Here is a 21,505-nt window from a genome sequence, read left to right on the forward strand (position 1 = left end):
GACCTGCTGGGAAGGGAGATAATTATTTATTATTATTTTATGTAGCCCTGCAACCTCCCACTCAGGAATGCCTGAGATACTTTAGGACATGTGAGTTGTGAGAACTAACAACAGAGACGGTACCTACAAGTTGTCCTGGAGCCACCTGAGGGGAGAGACATGGCCAGGATGGAGGGAGAAAAAGCTGCAGAAACCATCCTGGTCAGCAAGACAAGAGAGGAGAAAGAAATACGACTTCTTGAAGGCACATCAAAGGAAACGGGTGGGAGAGATCAAACCTGCAGGCCTGGCAAACAGTACATTCATTTCAGTAGAGCCAGAAGGGTGTAACTGTGGCAGGAGGAAGGTGGCATTTGCTCTGACATGCCTTCCTGCCCCAAAGAAATACTCAGCAGAGGACATCGAGCCCACCTGCTCTGCGGTGCACAACTACCGCAAAATAGGAAGAGATTACACAAGATTTAGGATCAGGGACTTAAAATACAATGACCTTTGTGATATCTGTACATAGGGAACTTAATACCACTCATAACCTTGACACGCTCGGCTGTAATGCTTGAGGGGGGGTTTCCACCCGTTAGAACTGCACACGTGCACTAACAGAACAATTAAAAAAAGACTTAATCAGTCGCGTTGTAGCTTGGCTACTGTGAGTTGTCAAACATTGTAATGGCTTTTCCACAGAAGATAGATCACAGGAGCCAACTAACCTGCCTGACAAAGAGCAAACATATAAATGTCTCTGTATTTGTTCACTCATTTTACTTCTGAGTGTAGCTGTTAATCCATCACGCTCAGCTGCAGATACTAAATGTTGTTTTCTATCAAAGGTAATTCGTACCTTGAGCTATCAGAAGGGGTCTTCCTCAGCAACAGCTGCAAGGGAGGGAGCTGCTCTCTTTCCTCTCTGTTGAATCTAAGATTGCAGAGGTTGTTTCTAACTTCCCAGCCGTTAGAATTATGTGGCATATGACACTAAGAGTGATAAAAATCCCAGAGTGGGACTAGTTGTGTATTCACACCACCAGACTGGCACCACCAGCTTCCTGCCAGCCATGCCTCCAGAGCGACAGCGGGTGGCCGCAGCCTCTCTCCTGTGCCTGCAGGAACCTGTTTGCTCCTCCCGGGTGTTTCTTCTCCTCCTGCCTAAATCTGCTGGGGGGCCCTGCCTGCACTGCAGGGCCTAGCCAAGGCCTGGTTGTGGGAGCTGTCTGCTCCAGGGGACTCGGCCAGGCAGACCTTGGCCTGGGGCTCGTCTGCAGAAGGCAGCCTGCCTGGGGGGGCGGGCTGGGCTGGTCTTGGGGGGCGCCGGGACAAGGCCAGGCCGCAGGATCCGGGCTGGGCCCCGGCCAAGGCAGAGCCGAGGGACGTGCCTGGCCGCGGCCGCGCTGCGGGGATGTTTGGCTGGGCGGGCCCTGGGCCGGGCCAAGGCCGGGTCGCGGGGCCCCTGGCGGGGCTGGGGCTCGGCCGAGGGCCCGGCCCGGGCCTCAGGAGAGGGGCCGGCGGCCGCCGGGGTTCCCCGTTGCCGCGGTAACGGCGCGGGCCGGCCCAGCAGCCCCCGCGCGGCCGGAGGCGGGGCCAACGGCCGCCCGCTAAGCCCCGCCCCGCCGCTGACGGTGGCGCCCGCCATCTTGAGGCATGGCAGCCCCGCCGGCGCCGGCCCCTTTCCAAGATGGCTGCTCGCTCTTCACCGAGCACTTCCGTTCCCGCTGAGGCCTCCGGCTCCCGGCGCGGCGGCGAGCGCAGCGGCCCGGTGGCGCGGCCCTCCCCGCAGCGGCCCCTCGGTGCTCGCTAGCTGCCGCCGCCCCTCGGAGGTTCTCCGGGCGGAGCGGGGACGGCGGGCGGGTCATGGCGCTGCTGCTGCTCCGGGGGCGCTGCGGCTGCTGGCGGCGGCCTGTCCCGCCGCCCACCCCGGCCTGGGCCCGGGCTCGCCCGCGGCCCGGTGGCGGTGCCCTCGGCGCGGGACGCGGCCTGCAGGTAACGGGGTGGTGGCGGCGGTGGCAGGGCGCGGCGGGGAGTGCAGCGCCGAGCGCGGGCGGGGACTGCCGGTCCTACCGAGCGGGGAGGCCCCGGCGGCGGTTGGGCCCCGCCCCGCCGGAGCACCCCGGTGCCGCCGCCTCACAGAGCCTCTCGCCTCCTCAGCGGCGTTCCCGGGCGCTGACGGGCATCTCTGCTCCCCGCGGCAGGCAGCGTCCCCCCGGGGCGAGCCCGGCCCGGCCTGGTGGGAGTGGGGAGCACCGGAGAACGGGAGGGGGGAGCCGGGTCAGCCCTCACGGCTCTGGGTTTAAACGGGCTCCTGCGTCGAGACAGGGCTTTCCTTAGAGGGTTTCTCCGGTCAGACCGTCCCAAAGGCCCGTTATTTCAGCGCTGTGCAGTGGTAACGTGTGGGGAGGTACCATATGAAGAGAATACTTAGGCTGTCATAAGCAACAAAATGTTGATTAAAGGTTTCTTTCTAACTTTGTGCTGGCTCTTTGCATTCCTTGTGATACAAGGACTCACCACACTGGTGTGCACCACAGATGTATTTTCCCCATCTTGCTGTGCTACTGCTCGCCAGTACAGCCCTTAGTGCAGAAGGCAAGGTTCTTGTTTAAACGAGGCCTCCAACATGATTTAAGACTTTTTTTTTTTTGTGGTTTTCTTCAGTGCAGTGAAAAAGCACTGGCAGTTCAAGTAGGCAGTGGAGGAAGAACAATTGTGGGACTGCTTTGTGAATCACGCCAGGTTTTTCTGTGGTCAATTTAAACGAGTCTAAGCTGTTCTATTCTAGAAAGTATCGATCCCAGGAGGTTACCCTCTCGGCCCAGCACAAGCTGTTGTGTTGGTGCCCAGCAAACCAGAAAAAAAGGGTGAGATTCCAGCCTAGTCACTGTCTCTGGTTTGCTGCAGTAGAGGGGTGGTGAGACAAGGAAAAAAGCTGCGTTGTCCCTGTGCAGCAGGGTTACACGGCAGTTGTCCTTAAGATTTCCCGTTGTGGGAGGGTGTCTTTAAATTTCAAGAACTGACTTTTAACATATCTTTGGAGTGAAGAACAGAGATACAGGGAGGAAAAAAGATAAAATCTTCGAGTGTTTTGGGTATATGTTTCTATTTATACATGTCCTTTCTTTCAACTGGGTTATAAACAGCATCTTTGAAGTCACATGGCAAGTCCACATCACAACCAGGAACATTCAGGTCTCCCAGCTGCTGGTTCTGCAACTTAACCCACAGAATTTTCACTTTTAGAAATCTTGGTCTCATTGCATACAGAAAGACTGAGCAGTCAGTACTTTTCCAATAGTTGTCTTTTTCTTCTTTATCTTCTTCCTCAGAGCCTTCTGTCACAAACACTTTCCCCCACACGACAAAGTCTCAGTGGAGTCCTGGTGAAACAGCAGATAATTCGAGATCCAGTCAGGCTTTGGCATCTCTTAGGTGAGTCCCAAAGAGCAACTGTAAAGGCAAAGGAGGGGAAGAGGTTTTATTTAGTAAGAGTATTGACCTTTCCTTACCTTCCCTGCCTGCATTCCTGAAACTCAAAGCTGTTTTATTCTTGGCTTTGGGAGCTGTGCAAATTTTCAGGGTTTCTAGGTTTTTGTTTGGTCACAGGGATGAACAATGGCACCTTTCCGCATGGAGCTCACTGTGATTAAGTAAGCACTTGAGTCATTAGTCCTAAAAGCTAATTTTAAAACTGCAGACTTTAGAGTAGAGAATCTGTCTCTGTCTCATTAGCAAAGCCTAAGACAAAAATGTCATTCACCTTTGTCAGAAATCACATCATTTGACCTTGCTGAAAGCTTTGCATTGGAACAAGTTACAAGTGTATGCTAGAAAATGTTATCTGAATTCTTAGAGCAAAATCATAGAAAGGTAAAACAAAGGTAATTATTCCTTTTGCTATGCTCTTCAAATTGGAAAGATGACTTTGCTGATGCCTTTGAGATTTGAACAAAACTGGTCACAGCTGTTCTGACCAGTGTGGGCCAGGTGAGCTTGGGCTACTTTACCTTTGAGAGGGTGGGCTTTTTTTTTAAAGTTGAAATAAAATTATATGTATAATCTTTCAAATGGCAGTGAATCCCCTAGTAGAGCTAGCAGGGGACAAGCAGTAGAGTTTCTGGGCTTACTTCTCTTTCTGGAGCCTTCATGAAAATGACCGTGGGAGGTAGAAGCTGCTGTCCTCAAGCCAGTTTTCCTTCTGCATTTTCTGCATTTCTCTGGCAAAAAAGTCTTCGCCTACTGTTTTGTAGCAGCAACTGTGAGTCTGACTACTTGTAGCCTTACTTTGTTGGCTTTTATTAGAGTATCCTCACAGAATTTACTGAGAAACCTGAATTTAACTCCAGCATATACGTATATATCATAAGCGTTCACAGTTCCTCATGTGAGGCAGTTCTTCACTGACCATACCAGTGTTAACTGTGGGTTTATGCCTTGGGAAATGTGAACGTGTTTTGACACTGAAGACACTTCTCTCAACTATTTTCTTTGCCACATTAGAATGATCTCTGCACAAAGCCATATCTTGATTGAGTTGTCAAAAAAATACATATTACATAAGGAAACTGAAGGAGTCTGTCCCTCCCATTGCTCCCTCTGGCGAGGCTGCCCCATTTCCTTGGCACACGAAGCTGTGTGCTTGGGTGGATGTGCAGCTCTGCTTTCTCTGCGTTGGAGATCACGTGGGGTTCCTGCCATCCTCGGGCCCCCTCTCGCTGTTTCCTGAGGTCTTCTGGTAGTAACTACTTAACTCTGCTTGCCTGCAGGTAGCACTTACTATTTTACTACTTCGAGCTCTCAAAGGAGTAACCAGAAGAATGGAGGATTCAAAAAGAAATCTCCGCAGGAGGAGGAGGGTATGTATGTGCTGAAAAGATACTGAATGAAACGAGCCGTGCGTGTGTGAGGGGTAAGGGTAGACAGCACGGAAGATCCACCTTAATGCTTCCGTCTCTGGGTACTGTAAACCTGTACGTGTAGTTTAGCACGTCTGCAAGCCTATGGCTAAGAACAAGTTTGAAGCAGTATTTAGGGTTAGATGATGGAATACTCAGATATAAGACAGATCAGGAAACTGATTCTCATTCTGCTGCTTTGCATCCTGTGCAAATAATGTCATTGATGTTTCCCTTAGTTTTGCTCCTTTACAAAGGGGAGCAGTAGTATTAAATAATGAGTTTTGGGTTGGAGATTTTGTTATCGAGCATTTTGACTTAATAAACTCATATTAACTAAATTCGGTTCTTTAAGCTGGATTCTAGGTTGTTTTTTCATTTCATTTACCTTCACTGTGGATGTGTCTCTACTTCTAGTGATCCACAGAGCTCAAAGTTAAAAACAGATTCTTTAAACAGTTCTTAGTTGTGTTACTGAAGGCACTTGCTCAGAATATATATTTTTTTTAAACCAGTCTTCCTAGATACTGTTCTTTGCATGTCTTATACTGCCTAAGCCCTAGGCATCCTGCTGTACAGAGCTTTCTGAAATGAGTTTTATTTCACTAAATGTGTTCAGGAACCTAGGGATCTATGTGGTGTGCCAGAATATGCTGAGAAGTGGAGGAGTGCCCTCTCTGTACCTTAAGCTTAAGGGGGTGAGGAGTTTAAAGACACTAACGGGAGGTGGGGGTGCAGGGGAATAACTTTAGTGCACTAGACAAAAACTGTGCATAACTTCAGATGGGCAGTGTTCTGATCCTTGTAGAAGGCACTGTTGTTATCCTCTACCAGTAGGCTTTCAGCAAACATTTTTCAAATACAAGTGGATTTGTGGGCATCCCTTCAAGTCCTGGTATTGTCAGCTTCCTGCTATTTGTAGATTGACAACAGCTGCATTCCATTTAAAAAGTGTAATTTGACTCTTCCACTGCTGTAAAGAAAATTCTTTGCTTGTTTGTGAGTACGTGCCTCCCAAGAACTGAAGTGTGTTCAGAGATTTCCAGGCTCTGGCTAAGGCATGTTTCAGACTCTGGTGCAGATTTTTAGCTGTGAGTTCCCACAGCTGATGGCACGGCCTGTATCTGCTGGCCGGGGAGGGGGGGCAGTGCCAGAAGCTGCTCAGGTGAAGGTCTCTTCCTTCTGCCTTGTCAGCACCCCTGCAGAAGTGTAACAGACCTGCATGTTTTCGCCCTTTGATGACTAGTTGATGCTTGTGGGGGCTGGTGATGATCTGAGTGAGTTTGTGAATGTCTGCTGGGCTGCTTGTTTCCTGGACCTTTGAGTGAGGGATAAAGCTGGAGATGGAGGGCTCCAGACCTTTGTCCTGGGAGTTGGAAGGCACTTAGGGTCATGGTCAAGTCACACCGATTGTAATACAGTTTTATGAATTATGTGATAAACTTTTACCTAGGTGCCATCAAATAGTGCAGTAGCCGGGCTTTTCCTTTGCTGTGCTTAAACATAATGGTTGAATCAGCTTGGACTAACTTAACTTTTGAAGTAAAAGCAGTCAGTTGCTGCTGACTTTTAGCCTGAGTCATGTCACTGCAGCCTCTTTAAGGCAGGATCCATGGTTTTGCCTGTTTGATCCCTTTAACTGGGCTGAAGTCTGCAGTGGGATGGGAGTGCAGGAGTCGCGGAGCCCTCGTTAGGGAAGTCGGAGCTTAGAGCTTGGGGCCCTTGGTGTTTGCAAGACCACACAGGGTGACTGCGAGCACAGCGCCTTGAAGTAGTAGTGTAGCTGTTAAAATTAGTAAACAGTAACATGCCGTGTTCGGTGGCCTCTCTTTTCCTGTGATTAATGGATAGCTTGACTTTGGGAGGTGGCACGCTACCCCGTGTCTCCAGGGGAATACTCGTCTCTGCAGTAATTATTAACAAGAACTCTTCAGACTGTCACTGCAGCCTTGCAAGATTTTAATCGGAGAGTTCAGATTTGGGGTTAATGGCAAATCATTGCTTCACGGAGGCTTTTTGAGACTAAAAAGCTGGAAGTATTCCCACAGCTGTTGCTCGCAAGTGTCACATCCAGTTACTGGTTCTCATTTACGGAATATTGTGGGGTGGCTTATGGTACGATATGAATGTTGTACTGTAAAGATAGTCAGACTTTACATAGGCTTAGAAATAGATTGATTTTGTCCTTAATTAAATGCAGAGTAGAAGAAAGATTTACGTTGTCTTCTAGCTTTCTAGAAATGGTACTTTTTCCTGAAATTATTCAGCTGTAGGTTAAAGGTCCTAGACAAGTCTAATTCCTAGAAACCAGAGAAGTTGTTTGTGTCTAGATATCTAATGGCCAGCTTTTACCCTGTGGTGACCTTTTTGTGATTGTATCCTCATGTGTGCTTTAGAACACATTATATACATCCTCACTTTGTCTGAAATTTAATACAGAGAAGTGCTTTAGCAGTAGTTGATTCTGACATCTCCAAGGAACTTGCTCAGCGATAGACGGACTTTCTTTCTGTTAGTACTCACTTTTCGAGAATAGTTTTTCTCTATAGAATCTTTTTATTTAGGACTTACTCAGCTTTTCAGGATATGGCCCAGACTAAGGCCTCTATCATACTAGATTTTAATTTTCTTTAATAAGACTATAGTGGATGTCATCCTGCAGCTTTGTGATGAATTGCTTTGTTCTAATAAAGCTGGATCTAGCAGATAGCAGGAGTGAAGAGATGGCATCGAAGAACAAAGTGGATGGGCTGGACGCAGTGTCTGAGCTTGTCACCGTCTTTTGAAATTATGACCTTATCTGAAAAGCTGCATTGTTTCTATTTAAGAACAAGCCTTTCCTGTTAAATGTGGAGCAGAGCTGGGAAACAAGTGAAAAATGATGCTGCGTATCTGAAGGACAGAATACTTTTTTTAGCATCTGACTGGGTCATATGTTTGTCCCTTAGTTTTGTTGCAGTGTGTGTAGGGTCTAATTGGTGCCTAGTGATAAATGCTAGTGTCAGAACATTTGTTATGAATTTGCAAATAAATTGAATCAGGGCTGCAGCAGGCAGATGCACTACCAGTCCAGTGGCACAGAATTAATTTATTTCTGGGTGTAGAATAGTATTTATGTATGCCATGCTGCTGGTGGTGTTAAATTGTATATCAAGAACAAGTGCTAAATTATATATCGAGACCATCCACATATGAGTGGAAAGAGGAGGGAATATTTGTTGTAATCTTAACTCAAACACTAGCTAGCAGTTGACATTGAACTGAGCTGTGGCAGTTCTTTGCAGACCACAGGATTTTAAATTTGCCTCTGAAGTGCAAGAAATGTTGGGAGTCTGGAAAAAAAGCTTTGGTGGCAAATACTTGAAGTAAGCCATCCCTTTTTCCTCACGTCATCGCTTCAGTGTGTCACTCGTACAGTAAAGGCACGGGGGAAAGCACATGCAGCATGGGAACCCCTCTCTGATACAGATCCTTAATGTGGACAAATTATCAAACCTTTTTAAACATGAGTTTAGCTGTCTAGCATGGGAAAAAACCTGCACAGCTTTGTTAAGATGGTGAGATTGATTTCAGCATATTTCTGTGCATAGTTAAGCTGCACATCACCTCTCCTGTGCTATTTCAGATTCACTGCGACTGCAAGTATCTTCTCAGGTGGTAGAAACGTTGTTGGTCTCGTGATACAGGATGCTGGCAGATCAGGAGCTCACCAGGAAGCAATTATCTCTTCAAATGCTGTGCCCTGTGACTTACCAGTGACACTATGGTTTTACTCCTCATATTTTCCAGTGGATGTGTTAGCAACAGCCTGAGGACTAGGCGGTATAGAAGCACGTTATGTAGAAGTGGGCTACAGTTGTGCCTCAGTTGGATTTTTAGCAACGAAGGTTTACTTGGCCTATATCCACATTAGTCAAATGAAATAGTCTCTCACTTTAGAACAGAATGACATTTGGTGGGATTGTAATGGGTCTAGTGGGCTATGACCATCTGAAGTCTCCTGCCCCAGGATTAGACTGCCTTAAAACAGGAAATGCTGACCAGAGCTCTTCAAAATATGCCTGAGATTGCTGCCTGTCTTTGTACAGTCAGTAACTTCTGGAAGTGAGGGGCTTGCTGAGGCTTCAATTCCTCTTACTGAAGCAATGATTGAAATGGAAGAGGTGATCCTCCATCACTTTTTCTGTGTACACAGCGCCTCAGTGCAGGGCTTTTGGGGCATGAGGGAAGAGCTGAATATAGCCACAGCAATGTGGTGCAAGCAGATTTTTTGCTGGCTAGCAGGATGCAAAATTTACCTCCTTCCAGGCAACTTGTTAAGTTTACACCTGGGTGCTTGCACTTTCATAACCAGGCTTTTGGCCTGGTGCTGATTCACGTGTACTGCTGAGGCCCTGTGGTCTGACAGTCTGGGAGCCAGAAAGGTCTGGGAATGACATGCAATCCAAAAAAAATTACTCACTTGTGTAACCATGGGCAAGCAACACGGCCTCTTCTGTGAGCCAAGCCAGAAAATTGCCTGTGCAGTGCAAGTGAGGTACTGCTTCTGAGTCTAGTCCTTCAGGAGAAACCAAACATGCAACAAAAAACCCCAAAAGGAACTGTGGTGTTAGTCCTTGTCATTTCATTGTCCCTTCTTTGAGTCAGAAAGCTCTGCAATTACATGCTCATATCTTTCTTCTCTATCTTTTTTTTCTAAAGAGGAAGAGAAACGCAGAAAAAGGGAAAATCAGATGCATCTTGAACGCTTACGTGCACTCCTCATCGTAACTTTCATATTGCTGATGTTTCGATTCACGGTCAGAGACAACAAAGAAGGGACCAACATTTCTTGGAACTACTTTTTGAATGAGATGCTGGCAAAGGGGGAGGTCCAGAGAATCGAAGTGGTGCCGGAGAGCGATATTGTGGAAATTTATCTGCACCCAGGAGGAACTCCACATGGACAAGTTGTGAGTGACTTTCTGCAGTTGGAATGAATGATCTTAGATTACCCTGTGGAACATAATTAAACTAATATATATGTTTGGTAAAACTCTAGCTGGTAAATTTGCTCTTTGTTATTTTTTTCTCTTTCTTGTATTTGAAGTTAAATGACTTCTGTTACTCATATCAACCTGGGAACTAGACTTCTAGTTTCAATTGTAAAAAATAATAATAGCCTGGAGGAAAACTTTACATATGTCTAAAAAGCTGGAAAAATTCTATAGTTTTTGCTACTGGCTCAGTCTATGTGAGAAGGTGTCTAGAAGATTGTAAACTCTTATTACTATGTCCTGTTTCAAAACCTTTCCCCTATTTGGATTTTAGTTTCGAGTGTTCTGTCAAACTCCATTAGACTTCCTTCCTAAATCTTCCAAAATGGGAACAAAGCAGAGTTTGATCATGTTCTTTTCCTTCCAGGAGGTGCCACTTAGAATCATTACAAACTGGCTTGAGAGATTAAAATACTGTTCTTGGCTATATCCCATTTTTTTCAGTGACTTAACGATCCATTTGCAAACTGCTGGATGAAATTAATTTCCGACTGATAGAGAAACGAGATCCAAGAAGTCCAAGTGGAGCACAAGACGCCTCCTTCCCCATGATGTAGTTTTCCATATATAGAACAAAATTGAGCCCAAGGTGTCAGTACCACTGGGTTTATAACACTAACTCCATCCTTCGGTTTACCTCCAAAGTTATTGCATCTCCTTGTTTCTGGAGACTTAGCTCTTGACTTTTATGCTTTTGGAAGGTGCTGAAAAGACTAGAGGTGTTCCCAAGTTTATCTGGAGCTCTGGTGTCACTTAGTTGCTCATGAGTTCACTGATACAGCATCAGAGGTGTAACACAAGGCTGACTTTATCTGACTTGTCCGTGTTGTGCACTTGTGCTCATTGCTGTATCCTCATATGATGATACTTACACGCTGCTTTTGATTGCGTGTCCCCAGAACGTTACCCTGGTGTACACAATGCGGGTGGCAAACATCGACAAATTTGAAGAAAAGCTGAGAGCTGCGGAGGATGAGCTGAATATTGATGAGAGAGAGAGAATCCCCGTTTCCTACAAACATCCTGGCTTTTATGGAAAGTATGATACAAATTTGTGCTTGCTGTTGGTCTTAGATTGGTGGCAGCATTCCTCTCTTGGAGAGAAAAGTCATTTTCAGCTAAATGTTATTATATATAGAACAAAAAAGCAGTCTCGGTTTTGGAGCGCTTGCCCTATCTTTCAGAAACAGGCGTGCTCTGGATGTGCCTTAACGTTTCAAAAGTGGAGGTCCTAAGAAGGTGTCTGGAACTGCAGCATGCAACACCCTAAAGTGTTTCAAGTCAGCATCAGCAAGTCTGAAGGAAGTCTGTGTTCTTGGTGTAGCTGAGCACTTTTTGTCCTTATAATGAATTATTCAAGTGCAGAAGGTGATAGAAATCCTGACTCAACAAGTGATGTTACACCCTGGTCTGTGGAGAATGCTGGTGGTGCAGCAAGCCTTCCCCTGATAAAATCCTTGGAGGAAGGCCTGTGGTGGTGGTTCAGTCTGTAAAAAATAAACACCTAGTTTTAACCTGCTTCTCCAGCAGCTGTAGATCAGAGGACAGTCTGCGCTGGTGCTGGCTCCAGCTGTGAGCCATGTCCTGAGCAGAGCAGCTCTAATGCTAACATACAAAAATCTCAATGAGGGCAGTACTTCTGTGACCTGAAACCAAGATCCTTTGCTTAAAACAAACAAAAAAAAAAAAGCTCAAAGCTTTTAATTCTGAAATAAGCTATAATGAGCAGAAGAAGATCTGTCAAAAGATTATAAAGCACTGGCTAGGCTTTATTCTGCACTTCCATATGATATACTATTGTGGTTGTTTGCTGCAGGAGTGGCTTATTTGCAGCTTGTTTTTGCAAAACATGGTTTATTGGGGTCCGGAGTACAAATCAAACCTGTGAAGCTCCCTCCTTGGGCTGTTGAACAAGTCCACCTCCATCACTGCTGGCTGCTATGCTGGTGTAGGATGATGCTTTTCCTAAGTGTAGGGAGAGGCTCCAGCGTTTAGAGAGCTCTCAACTAAGTGCTTAGAGAGATGTAGTGCAGAAGTCCTGTCTGCTAAGTAAAGAAATCCCAATTCCTCACAGCAGTTCCCTTCCAAGATGGCCTGGGCACCACACAGAGCACATCATCTGCTTGTGGTAGCTCCCAGGGATTAGAGTGCACTGGCTTTCCCACTGGAGGTGGCCAGTGTGTGTAATTCTTCCTCCCAGACATCTTAAAAATGTGAAATAAATGTCATGGTTGTATGTGAATGGATACCTTAACTGGTTTTTATCCTCTGAACAGCATTTACACATTTTTAATACATGGCTTATATGAAAATAAACTTTTTTAATTGATCATGCAGTATGAGACCTTTAGCTGAAATTCAGAACTTGCCAATTTTTTCCAACTTGTGTGTAACAGGAAGAGTAGACAGAACAGTTAGTCAGCCACAAACACAAGCTGCTTCCCCTGCACCTGAAAGAGATTGATTATTTTTTTTAAGAGATACAGGGTCTGAAGTCTTTCAGGAGACTTGATGAATGTCTGGAGATTTCAGTCTGGAGTTGGAACCTGCGAGGTGCAGTGCTCTTGCAGCTTGGATTCAGTTTACTCTGAGATGTGGGCACTTGATGTGTTTCAGGATTAATCCTATTTGCATAGTTGACAAGCTGAAGGTGACTTTCAGTTCCCAGTGTTGCCCAGGATCTCTCACTGAGGAGAAACAAATGCAGCTGGGTATATAGCACATGTGGGTAAATCATCCCTCTGAGAAATGGAACACGCACTTCTAGTTTGAAGATAAGATGCAAAAGGCGTGAGACCAGATGATTTCACAGGCATGTGAAGCAGAACAGAGTCCCACAAATCTCAACCTGTCATCTGACGTATGATCCTTTTTCCTCCCGTTGAAAGCATCCTTTGTTCAGAGCTTGCAGGATATTTGTCCTCAGCGTGTTTGTCTCGTAACTGTACTACTCCTGCAGTGTCATCTCTGCTCCTCTTCTCCCTCCTAATGCAATTGGCATTGCAAAGGATCCAGAAAATTGATGTTGGTGGCTGTAGTACTTCTGAGTCCAGGACTTCTGAGAGACTTGACCAGAGAGGGCCAAGACTAGGTAGAGCAGCCTTATAATGGCAGCCCCACACTGGGATTTCTGGCAGGATTTAGGCGAGTTGGAATCCCCCTGGTGCTGCTGGACATAGATCTGCAGTGAGCGCCCTTTGGACAGACTGCCAGCCCCAGCAGATCCTGCTCGAGGTGGGCTTTGACTGCCTGCAGGTTCTATTTGTTTATCAGTAGAAATGCCTCCGAAGGGGATGGTGAGGTTGAATTTCTTCCACAGCTGTAAGCAGTATTTGCCAGTGTCCTCTGTTTATCTTTTTAGGTTATGTAATTGTTGGGGGGGTTGGTTTTTATTTATATATATATATATATAAAAATCTGTAAGGGTTCCATTTTCTTAGTCATGTCTACTCATTGCTGTGCTTGTAGTGTAAATGTCAGGACCTTTAGAATACTGAAAATAGCTATGTTGAGTAATACTTACTAAGTTGTGGCCAAACACTTCAATTTGTACCTGTCTTGCTGTTGTCCTTCTAGCGATGTCATTTCCCTGATAGTGACACTTGTGGCTGTGTCCATGTTGTGGAGCATCTTCCGCCTGATTAGGGTTGCGAGCCGGGTGGGAGGATTCAATGCCTTCGTGAGTATCCTGGATCTTGATGTTGTTTTGCAGCCTGTGGGTAGCCTTGTCCTCTGCTGGCCTGATCTCCTCCCCTGTCCCCAGCAAAGTCAGTGCGGAACACAAATTAACTGGTGCCGAGAACTCTCCAGTCTTGACACATCTTGCATCTTTTCCTGTCCTGATGAGCTGACTAGACTGTGCAGTAACTGGCCTTAGCTGAGGCCCTTTCTTTCCCCGCGGCAGGAAGGGCTGAGCTCAGTGACTTTGCAGTCCAGTTTGCTCTGCTATTTTCAAAGCTTGTTAATGACTTGCAGCTGCAGATGGTGTTTTTCACTGGGTCCTGCCAATATGCCTCCCATACAGCCAGAAGTAGGAATTGCTGCTTTCTGCAAAATGAGTTCTCAATTTATAAAATATGTTCAGATTCTGGATTTCATTATGTGTTGGCCTGTTCGCTCATGCCACATGCCTCACTTGCAACATCAGTCAAATCTCCTCCTCCCCTGTTCTACCCTTGCCTGGATCAGCTGATGAAACTCCGTAGAAATCAGCCGGGGGTGCGCTGCCATTAACCGCAGGGATTTGGGGTTGAAAATGTGGTGAATTCAAGCCCTTGTTAGATTTCCCACTCAGTCTCCTCTGCAGTTCTCTTCTGGCTTTGGGATTCTCTTTACACAAAGGGATGCAGCTGCTCGGAGGAGAATATTTTAAAGAAGTGTTGAGTAATGAGGGCCTTGAGGACTAGTTTCTGCCCTTGCCTAAGTGGGGACAGCTAGGCCCTGCACGTTTAACTCTTCGTTGGGATAAGCTGATGTTTTCGAGGCCTGGGAAGCTATAAACTTTCTTCTCAAAGAAAAAAAAAAATCCCAAGTAGGTGTTTTCAATAGAACATAATAAGCAGCTAGAGGTAGGGCATTCAACTTAATTCTTGTTTTGACTGTCACTGTGGCTTGACACACACCAGGAGACTGAAGTGTGATGTCTGTTAAATTTGTGAACCTATAGTTCTGTCCTGAGTTGAGTTGCAGTGGAAACCTGTGGCAGCATTGGACAGTGGTGCAAAGTGTTTAGATGCATTTACAAGAAAGTATTGGTCATTATTTACCACCAACAATTTTTTACCATTGATACATGTTCCTCCAAACTATTCCTATTCCATGTGTATTAAGGATCAGAGCATTTAGAAATCAGGGAGAAGATCCTTAGAAATCAGGGAGAAGGTCACAAATAAGGTTTTGGGCATGCTGCACGTTTTTAATCCCTGCCTGGTCAACATGGAGTTTGAGCTGAATTGTGTTGGGACTGTTACTGCAGGTTTATTCTGTCTCTTCCCAACAACATGTGGATAAAGTTTGAGTCAACAATCTGCCTGTGTAGTGTTACCAAAGCAATAGTAAAACAGATATGTGGTGGGCATTTTTACACCCATGATGTTGTTTGTTACACCTGTGCTGTCTCCCAAAGCACAGCAAACAGCCTTTCCAGAGTTGCCTTGTCCTGAGTCAGAGCGTGTCTTCAGTACTTGTGCTACCTTCCACAGAACCAGTTGAAAATGGCTCGTTTCACCATTGTGGATGGGAAATCAGGAAAAGGGATCGGCTTCAAGGATGTAGCAGGAATGCATGAGGCAAAAATGGAAGTTAAGGAATTTGTGGACTATTTAAAGGTATGTAAAAATAGAATCAAGTAAGTGCTTGCTACCTGTCTTCTGGGATAGATGGCTGACCTGGGGAGGAGGGTATATTCTTCATCCTTCGTGATTCTGAGCTGCCTCTGTTTAAATAAACTTAACAGCTTTGATGCTGTGATCCGAATGACTCAATATATATTTCCAGTTCTGTAACAGGAACGCAGGTGTAGCTGCTCCGGTTAGCAGCTACTCAGAGTTGCTCAGGCCAAAACCAACATCGGGAAGCTCTGAGAGGCCGTGGTCTGGTGCAGATGCGTCAGGTGAGCTGTGGATCTGAGCGAGCTTTATTTATTTTATTTTTTCTTTGTGCAGAGTCCTGATCGCTACCTTCAGCTTGGGGCTAAAGTGCCCAAGGGTGCCTTGTTACTGGGACCACCAGGCTGTGGAAAGACCCTGCTGGCGAAGGCCGTGGCTACAGAAGCACAAGTGCCGTTTCTGGCCATGGCAGGCTCCGAGTTTGTGGAGGTGATAGGAGGTAAGCTGCTTGGGAGGAGGGGTGTGGAGGTTGCTTGATCTGTTGTGGAGTTGGAGGGTGCTGGCTGGGCCTCTCGCAACGGACAGAGGGAGGATGAGTTGTATGTATCTAACAAATATAGGAAGTTTTCAGTGGTAGAGAGTACTTAATAATGTAGCACCTAAAACCCTCTGAATTTTTAGTTGTTTCTTTCTGACAGTGCACAGCAATGGTTCTTCACCTGAAAGCATTATCTCTGACTTCCCTTTACCTCTTATTAAAGCTACAAACTGAGGTTTCTTTCCTTGTATGAGAATGTTGATGGATTTGCTGCTGCTCCCTGCTGATGGAAATCCCATGGCATAGAGACCATATTTTCCCCATCTTCTTCTGTTTTCTTACTTCTTCCTTGATCTCTGGAGACCTCACAAGGCTCGGTGCACAGGAACATGCTGAATATTTTGGCTTCTGACCTGTGGAAGGAACAGGAGTTCACGTTAGGAACTGGGAGCAGAGCTCTTCTTACAGCAGCTCTAGGGGTCCTTGCAGCTCAGTTTTTGGGAGCAGCAGGCTCCAGGAGGAGCAGTACCTCAGGACTAAACATAGGAGTTCTGTGGCTATTTCTTTGTTCCAGGAGTGTCATGTATTGAGGGTTTGCCTGGTGTCAGGTGCCTCACTGGGGGCCAGTAATCCTATTCTCTGCTGTACAAACAATTTTAACTATGGGGCTCATTGCTTCTTCCCTTCCCCTGTAGGTCTTGGAGCTGCCCGGGTCCGGAGCCTCTTCAGAGAAGCCCAGGCTCGTGCACCCTGCATCGTGTACATCGACGAAATTGATGCTGTGGGCAAGAAGCGCTCGACCAATATATCTGGTTTTGCCAATGCCGAGGAGGAGCAGACCTTAAACCAGCTGCTGGTGGAAATGGACGGTCAGTATTTCTCTCTGCCTCTCAGCAGTTGGGCCCTTAGTGCTTTAGAGATCCAAGCTGTTGGCCGGTACATCTTTTTCCTGCTTGAGCTTGCCATGCCTCTTCTTCTTAGCCTCTTAGCGTTCTCTTCTTGCTGAAGTAATTACCACTGTGCTGAAACAAACCTCATTCCCCTCTTCCCTGGGACAAGGCTAGCTTGCACTTCACAGCCTGTTCAGGTCTAAGCCCAGAACTGCAGCTTGGTCAAGTCCTTTGCTAAAAGACCATCTGTATGACAGGTGATAACTGTGTTTCAGGCCACTGCTTAGTGAAGGGGCTGTGGCCCTGAAAGTCAGGATGTTTTTTTTTCCTGTGTGGACACCAGTGTGGCCTTGGCTGGCCTTGCTCTGGTTTGAGGTCATTGTATTGCTCACCTGAAGCGGGTCCTTTCTCTGTTCTTTCTCCCCTTCACCAGCTGCTGCACTGAGTGCAGAGGAAAAGCAGCAGCAGCTGCTGTTCAGCACCGGGTTTGTGGAAGTTGTGCGCTCAGTACTTGCTTCATGCTGACCCAGGGTTTCCTGTAGAATAGGAATCTCCTCAAGCACCCGTCTGAAGCCGTGTACCCCATTGTTAGTCCCTGCTTCTGAAAGCACTGTCGTGTGTCTTTCCATCTGTCCCTTAGTTAGGCTGGGCTGCTTCAGAGCTGATGGTGCCGAAGGGAGTGATTGGGCCCAGGACAGATTTCTGAGCATGTGCTGTGAGTAAGTTGTGGAGAGAACCCTCTTGAAATCTAGACGTTTCTGTAGGCTTTTAAGGGTTTTGGGCTAAATGTAGTAAATTCTAAAACCCAGGAGCAAACTGGTTTTGTGACTACTGAAAACCATGAGTCAGAGGAGAGCGTAGTGTTAAATCCAGAGTGAATTTGCACGAACAGCCACATGAGCATCCACCTGCTAATAAAATCAACAGAAAATGTGTATTAGAGATCACGGCTGGCAGAGGGCAGCAACCCCAAAGACTCTTACTGTAGTAAATGACTTCAGTTCAGGAGTATGTTTTCCCACTGGCAATTGGAGAAGAATTGTTTACAGTACTGGGGAACTGAAAGAAAATGAGTTGGCAGCAAGGGCACTGCTGTCTGTAGAGGGTAACATTTAGGTCCAGCTGGCCATTAAATGTTTTTGGATGCTTGTTCTATTCTAAGACAGGTAGTGCTTTAAAGCCTGTTGAGACTTAAAGTTTAGTTACCCCAGAGGGGCATAAGCAGTTTAATGTATCAGTTCTCTTGTCCTTTTGACTTATTCTCACATTGTCTGCCTGACTGCAGGATCCCTATCTAAACCATGAACTAAGCTTTGCAAACAAGCCCTGGTTTGTTGACACACTTCTGGATGGTTTCTGGCTGTACTGGGTCTGGAATCCACCCTTTTCTCAGGCACTTTCACAGAAGTGCCAAAAAGAATTTTCCTTTGGCTATTCTTAGTCATAACTCTATCAGAGCCTGCAGCACTGACCCAACTTGTCATGTTTCTGTTGCTAGATCTTGTTCTTGTGGAGCAGGGCAAGCAGTAAGTACCTGCTCATCGGGAGTGTTTGTACCAGCCTGCTGTTTGTGGGACAGAGCTGCCTTTTCCCCTGACTGTAACTGACACTTGTTGTCTCATCGCACTCTTTATATGAAAAATAAAAAGCTTCCCTGCACTAAAAGCATCCCCCTTCCTCCAGCCCTTGCCAAAAGGGTTAAAACTGCTTTTTTACTGAATGCTTGTGGTGAAATGGGGATGCAGCCCTGCTGAAGTAGAGCACGTCCTACGGTTCAGAGCAAGGCTGCCTTCTGGAGATTGCTCTGGAGTCAGCCCTCACTTCTTCAAGGAGAGAAGCTGGGACTTGTAAAAATGCTTTCAGCAGAGGGTAGATGTTCCTCTGTACTGCACGCAAGATGATCTATAATTCTGGATCTCTGCCCTTGCTGCAGAAGGAGGAGGAATTGTAAGCAGGAGCTCAGCATGGTACAGACAGGGTGGAGAGGTCCTGCTGTACAGAGACCCTCCAGGCCTCTCTCTGCTGCAACACACATGCCGTGAAGTTTTTGGAGAGGAACGAGCTTTAAGTAGGTCCTAAACAACCAGACAGGAGTCTGATTATCAGGGGAACATGCTTGAAACACAGGGTGCTCCATAGATACCAGAAAGCACCTGGGATTCATCTATGCAGTTCCCTGGGACTTTGCACTGATTTAGACAACTTGGCCAAGCATGTAAATATACTTGGAGGGAATATAACTGCTTACAGCCGTATCTGTATAGTAGTCTCGACAGAAAAGGCCAGTAGTAACACGCAGAACAGCAATCCTGGCTTGGCTGGGTTGTTTTTTTTTCCTCCTGACAGTTGTAGGGTGAGCTGGCAACAGGTTAACACTGAATTAAATGGAGGCCCATCTGTCTGTTCGGGAATATGTAGTCAGTACAATCCACATCTCTGTACTAAAAATGAAAGCGTCTGACTTCCTCCCATCTGTAGGAATTAGGCATGGTTTCTAGAGTGTTTTCTTGGTGAGGCTTAATTCAGAAAGTAGGGTGCAACTCAGAAAGTGAGTTTAGAAGGTAAATATTACCCTCAATATGTAATTTAGTAGACCCTTGTTTGCTCTGTGCTGCCTAGCTTATTTTTAAATTTATATTGTCTCATTATTTATTCGTGTCTCTTACAGATCACGTACTAAGTCCCTCATTTTGCTAAGTGCTTTATCAAACACACAGTAAAAAAATAGCCCAAGGAGTTTACAGTGTCAAATGGGAGACAGCTGGCAAGGACTGTCAGGCTAGTACAAGAAACACGGACTTGCTGTTGGCTTGTACCCATCAGCAGCGCTCTTGGCACATGTTGCTGAAATGTTATCTAACGGAGCACGTTACCTAAACGAACACTGAAGTACCATGTGCAGCATGGCAGAATGGTTTTCAGGGTAGTCAGTAAGGTTTTTGAGGAGGTTAACGGTTCTACCCAAGCACAAGCGGAGGAGTGGTGTGTGTTTGTGATGAGGAAGCCTTGAAATGGAAGGTTGAGAGCTCTGTTTGAGCTGTCTTTAGCTTAAATTGATGGTTGAAGTTCTGCAAGGCAACACCATAGAACCGAGTTAGCTATTAATTTGAAAAAAAAAAAAAATTGTGCACAAAAGTAGATCTGTGAGTCATCAGTGGTGATTGTTGAATCTGTGTGTTCGAATGAGATTACTCAGAGGTAAAGTAGAGGAAGAAAAGGAGGGTCAGAGCTATATGGAACCTGCTCTGCAGGCTGGAGGAAGGATGAGGACACTGAGAAAGAAGCCATTATGTGAAGCTGTATGGGATGAATGTGCACTTTGATACTCAGTAATTCTGGTACGCAGATTTTAGAGTAATTGTAGTGCTCTTCCTGCGAGCGACCTTGGTTTCCTTTGCTCTGACAGCTTTCTTCGTGTTCTGGAAGCACCGGGAGTCTGCTGGGAGAAGGGGAGGCGCTGGAGGGAGCCTTTATGTACCAAAGCTGTTTTTAAAACCAGAGTGACACATGTACTCCAGTCTTTGTCAAAACAGGTGCCTGGTTTGAATAGTAAATCATCCCTCACAAACATCAAACAAGTGGAAGGGGAATGTGACCCAAATATCTCCTCTTTCTGAGTGTGTTTGAGAGGAGCTTGTCAGTCCTGGGCTGATCTGTGTTTTGTGAATGAAAACGCAGGACGTCTTGTGGCAGCAGCTCTTCACCTGGAGTCCTCGGACAGGACCTCACCCCTCATCTGTGCTCTGTGCCAGTTTCTGGCCCCGAGGCTTCCCTGGAAGGTGGCCCCATTTTTGATGACACTGTTCACAGATGATGTCCAAAAGGCTTTTGAACAAATGGCTGGAGAATTAACGCAGTGTTGTAATGCAGATGAGATGCCCATCAAAGTAATGCGCTGTGTCAGTGGGGAGCAGAGCACTTGCCGGTTCAAGTGGACTCTTTTTATCCTTTCCGTTTTGAAGTGGCTTCATTTGTAAACACTGTAGATATGAAGGCTCTCTTTAGGCTAAATTTTCAGAGCTGTTTTTCATTTGTTGATGTGACTGACATGTTTTTTGTAGACTGTTCCTTAGGCTGATCTTTGCCTGGGGAAGGCAAAGCCTGTGTCATGCCAGGTGATGCTGCAGCGGGAGCAGTAACACGAGTCGGAGGCTGCAGTTGTAGGTTTCTTGGAGCAATATTTCACACCGCTGGGACACAGGCTGGAGAGCAAGTGGGGCAGAAGCTGATGTGAGAAGGATGCTCTCAGTGGTTCTGTTTTGTTTTTTTTTAAAAAAATTGTTCTAATAGTCAGACCTATTTTAGGAGAGTCTTCCCAGCTGCAAAGCAGATAATGTACTGTACCATCTAATCCTGCCGTGAAGCTTGCTATCCCCCAAGTGCCTGCCAGTCTTATTTATCCAGAGTGCAGTGTAGTACATGCCTGAAGAACGGCTGGCTTCATCCTCTCCAGAAGCTTACGGAGACAGCATCCTGCAGGGAGGAAGGACCGAGGTTTGCTATAGCGCAGTCTGACAGAGCCAGTCCTCTGACTTACCTGTAACCTTAATCTCTCTGCTGAGCTCTTGTACGCTGACACATTTGGCAGCTCTTCTGGTGGAGCTGGAGAGAGCTGAAACTCGCCCAGCTTACGTGCACAAAGCTGCCTCTCTGCAGCGTGTGACTTGGCAGCTGAGGAAGCACATGGGACTGAGGCGTCCTCTCCCTGGGAAGGCTGCTGGATGCCAGGGCTGTTGAATCTGCTGTAGGCAGGTGACTCATACCCAGGGGCCTGTGGGCACCTGGTGGAATGTAATAAATAAGCGGTGTGGTTCGGTGATTCAATGTGATC

General features: G+C 46.4%; 1 protein-coding gene across 2 annotated transcripts in view; it reads left to right on the top strand.

Annotated features, from left to right (window-relative positions):
• Positions 1–1,620: 1,620 nt before the first annotated feature.
• The window catches only part of SPG7 (SPG7 matrix AAA peptidase subunit, paraplegin), a 32,222-nt gene continuing 12,337 nt past the window's right edge, over positions 1,621–21,505 (top strand). Inside the window, exons 1-9 of one of the 2 annotated variants that reach the window (XM_074912949.1) lie at positions 1,621–1,940; positions 3,311–3,420; positions 4,755–4,844; positions 9,585–9,835; positions 10,819–10,958; positions 13,496–13,598; positions 15,121–15,246; positions 15,583–15,745; positions 16,480–16,653. In XM_074912949.1, the coding sequence (XP_074769050.1) occupies positions 1,849–1,940; positions 3,311–3,420; positions 4,755–4,844; positions 9,585–9,835; positions 10,819–10,958; positions 13,496–13,598; positions 15,121–15,246; positions 15,583–15,745; positions 16,480–16,653 (1,249 nt within the window). In that variant the 5' untranslated portion in view covers positions 1,621–1,848. Of the gene's footprint in view, positions 1,978–3,310; positions 3,421–4,754; positions 4,845–9,584; positions 9,836–10,818; positions 10,959–13,495; positions 13,599–15,120; positions 15,247–15,582; positions 15,746–16,479; positions 16,654–21,505 lie in introns of both variants that reach the window. The other variant, XM_074912948.1, reaches the window with a different exon arrangement.

This window comes from Athene noctua, chromosome 9, assembly GCF_965140245.1.
Source record: "Athene noctua chromosome 9, bAthNoc1.hap1.1, whole genome shotgun sequence".
NCBI lineage: Eukaryota > Metazoa > Chordata > Aves > Strigiformes > Strigidae > Athene > Athene noctua.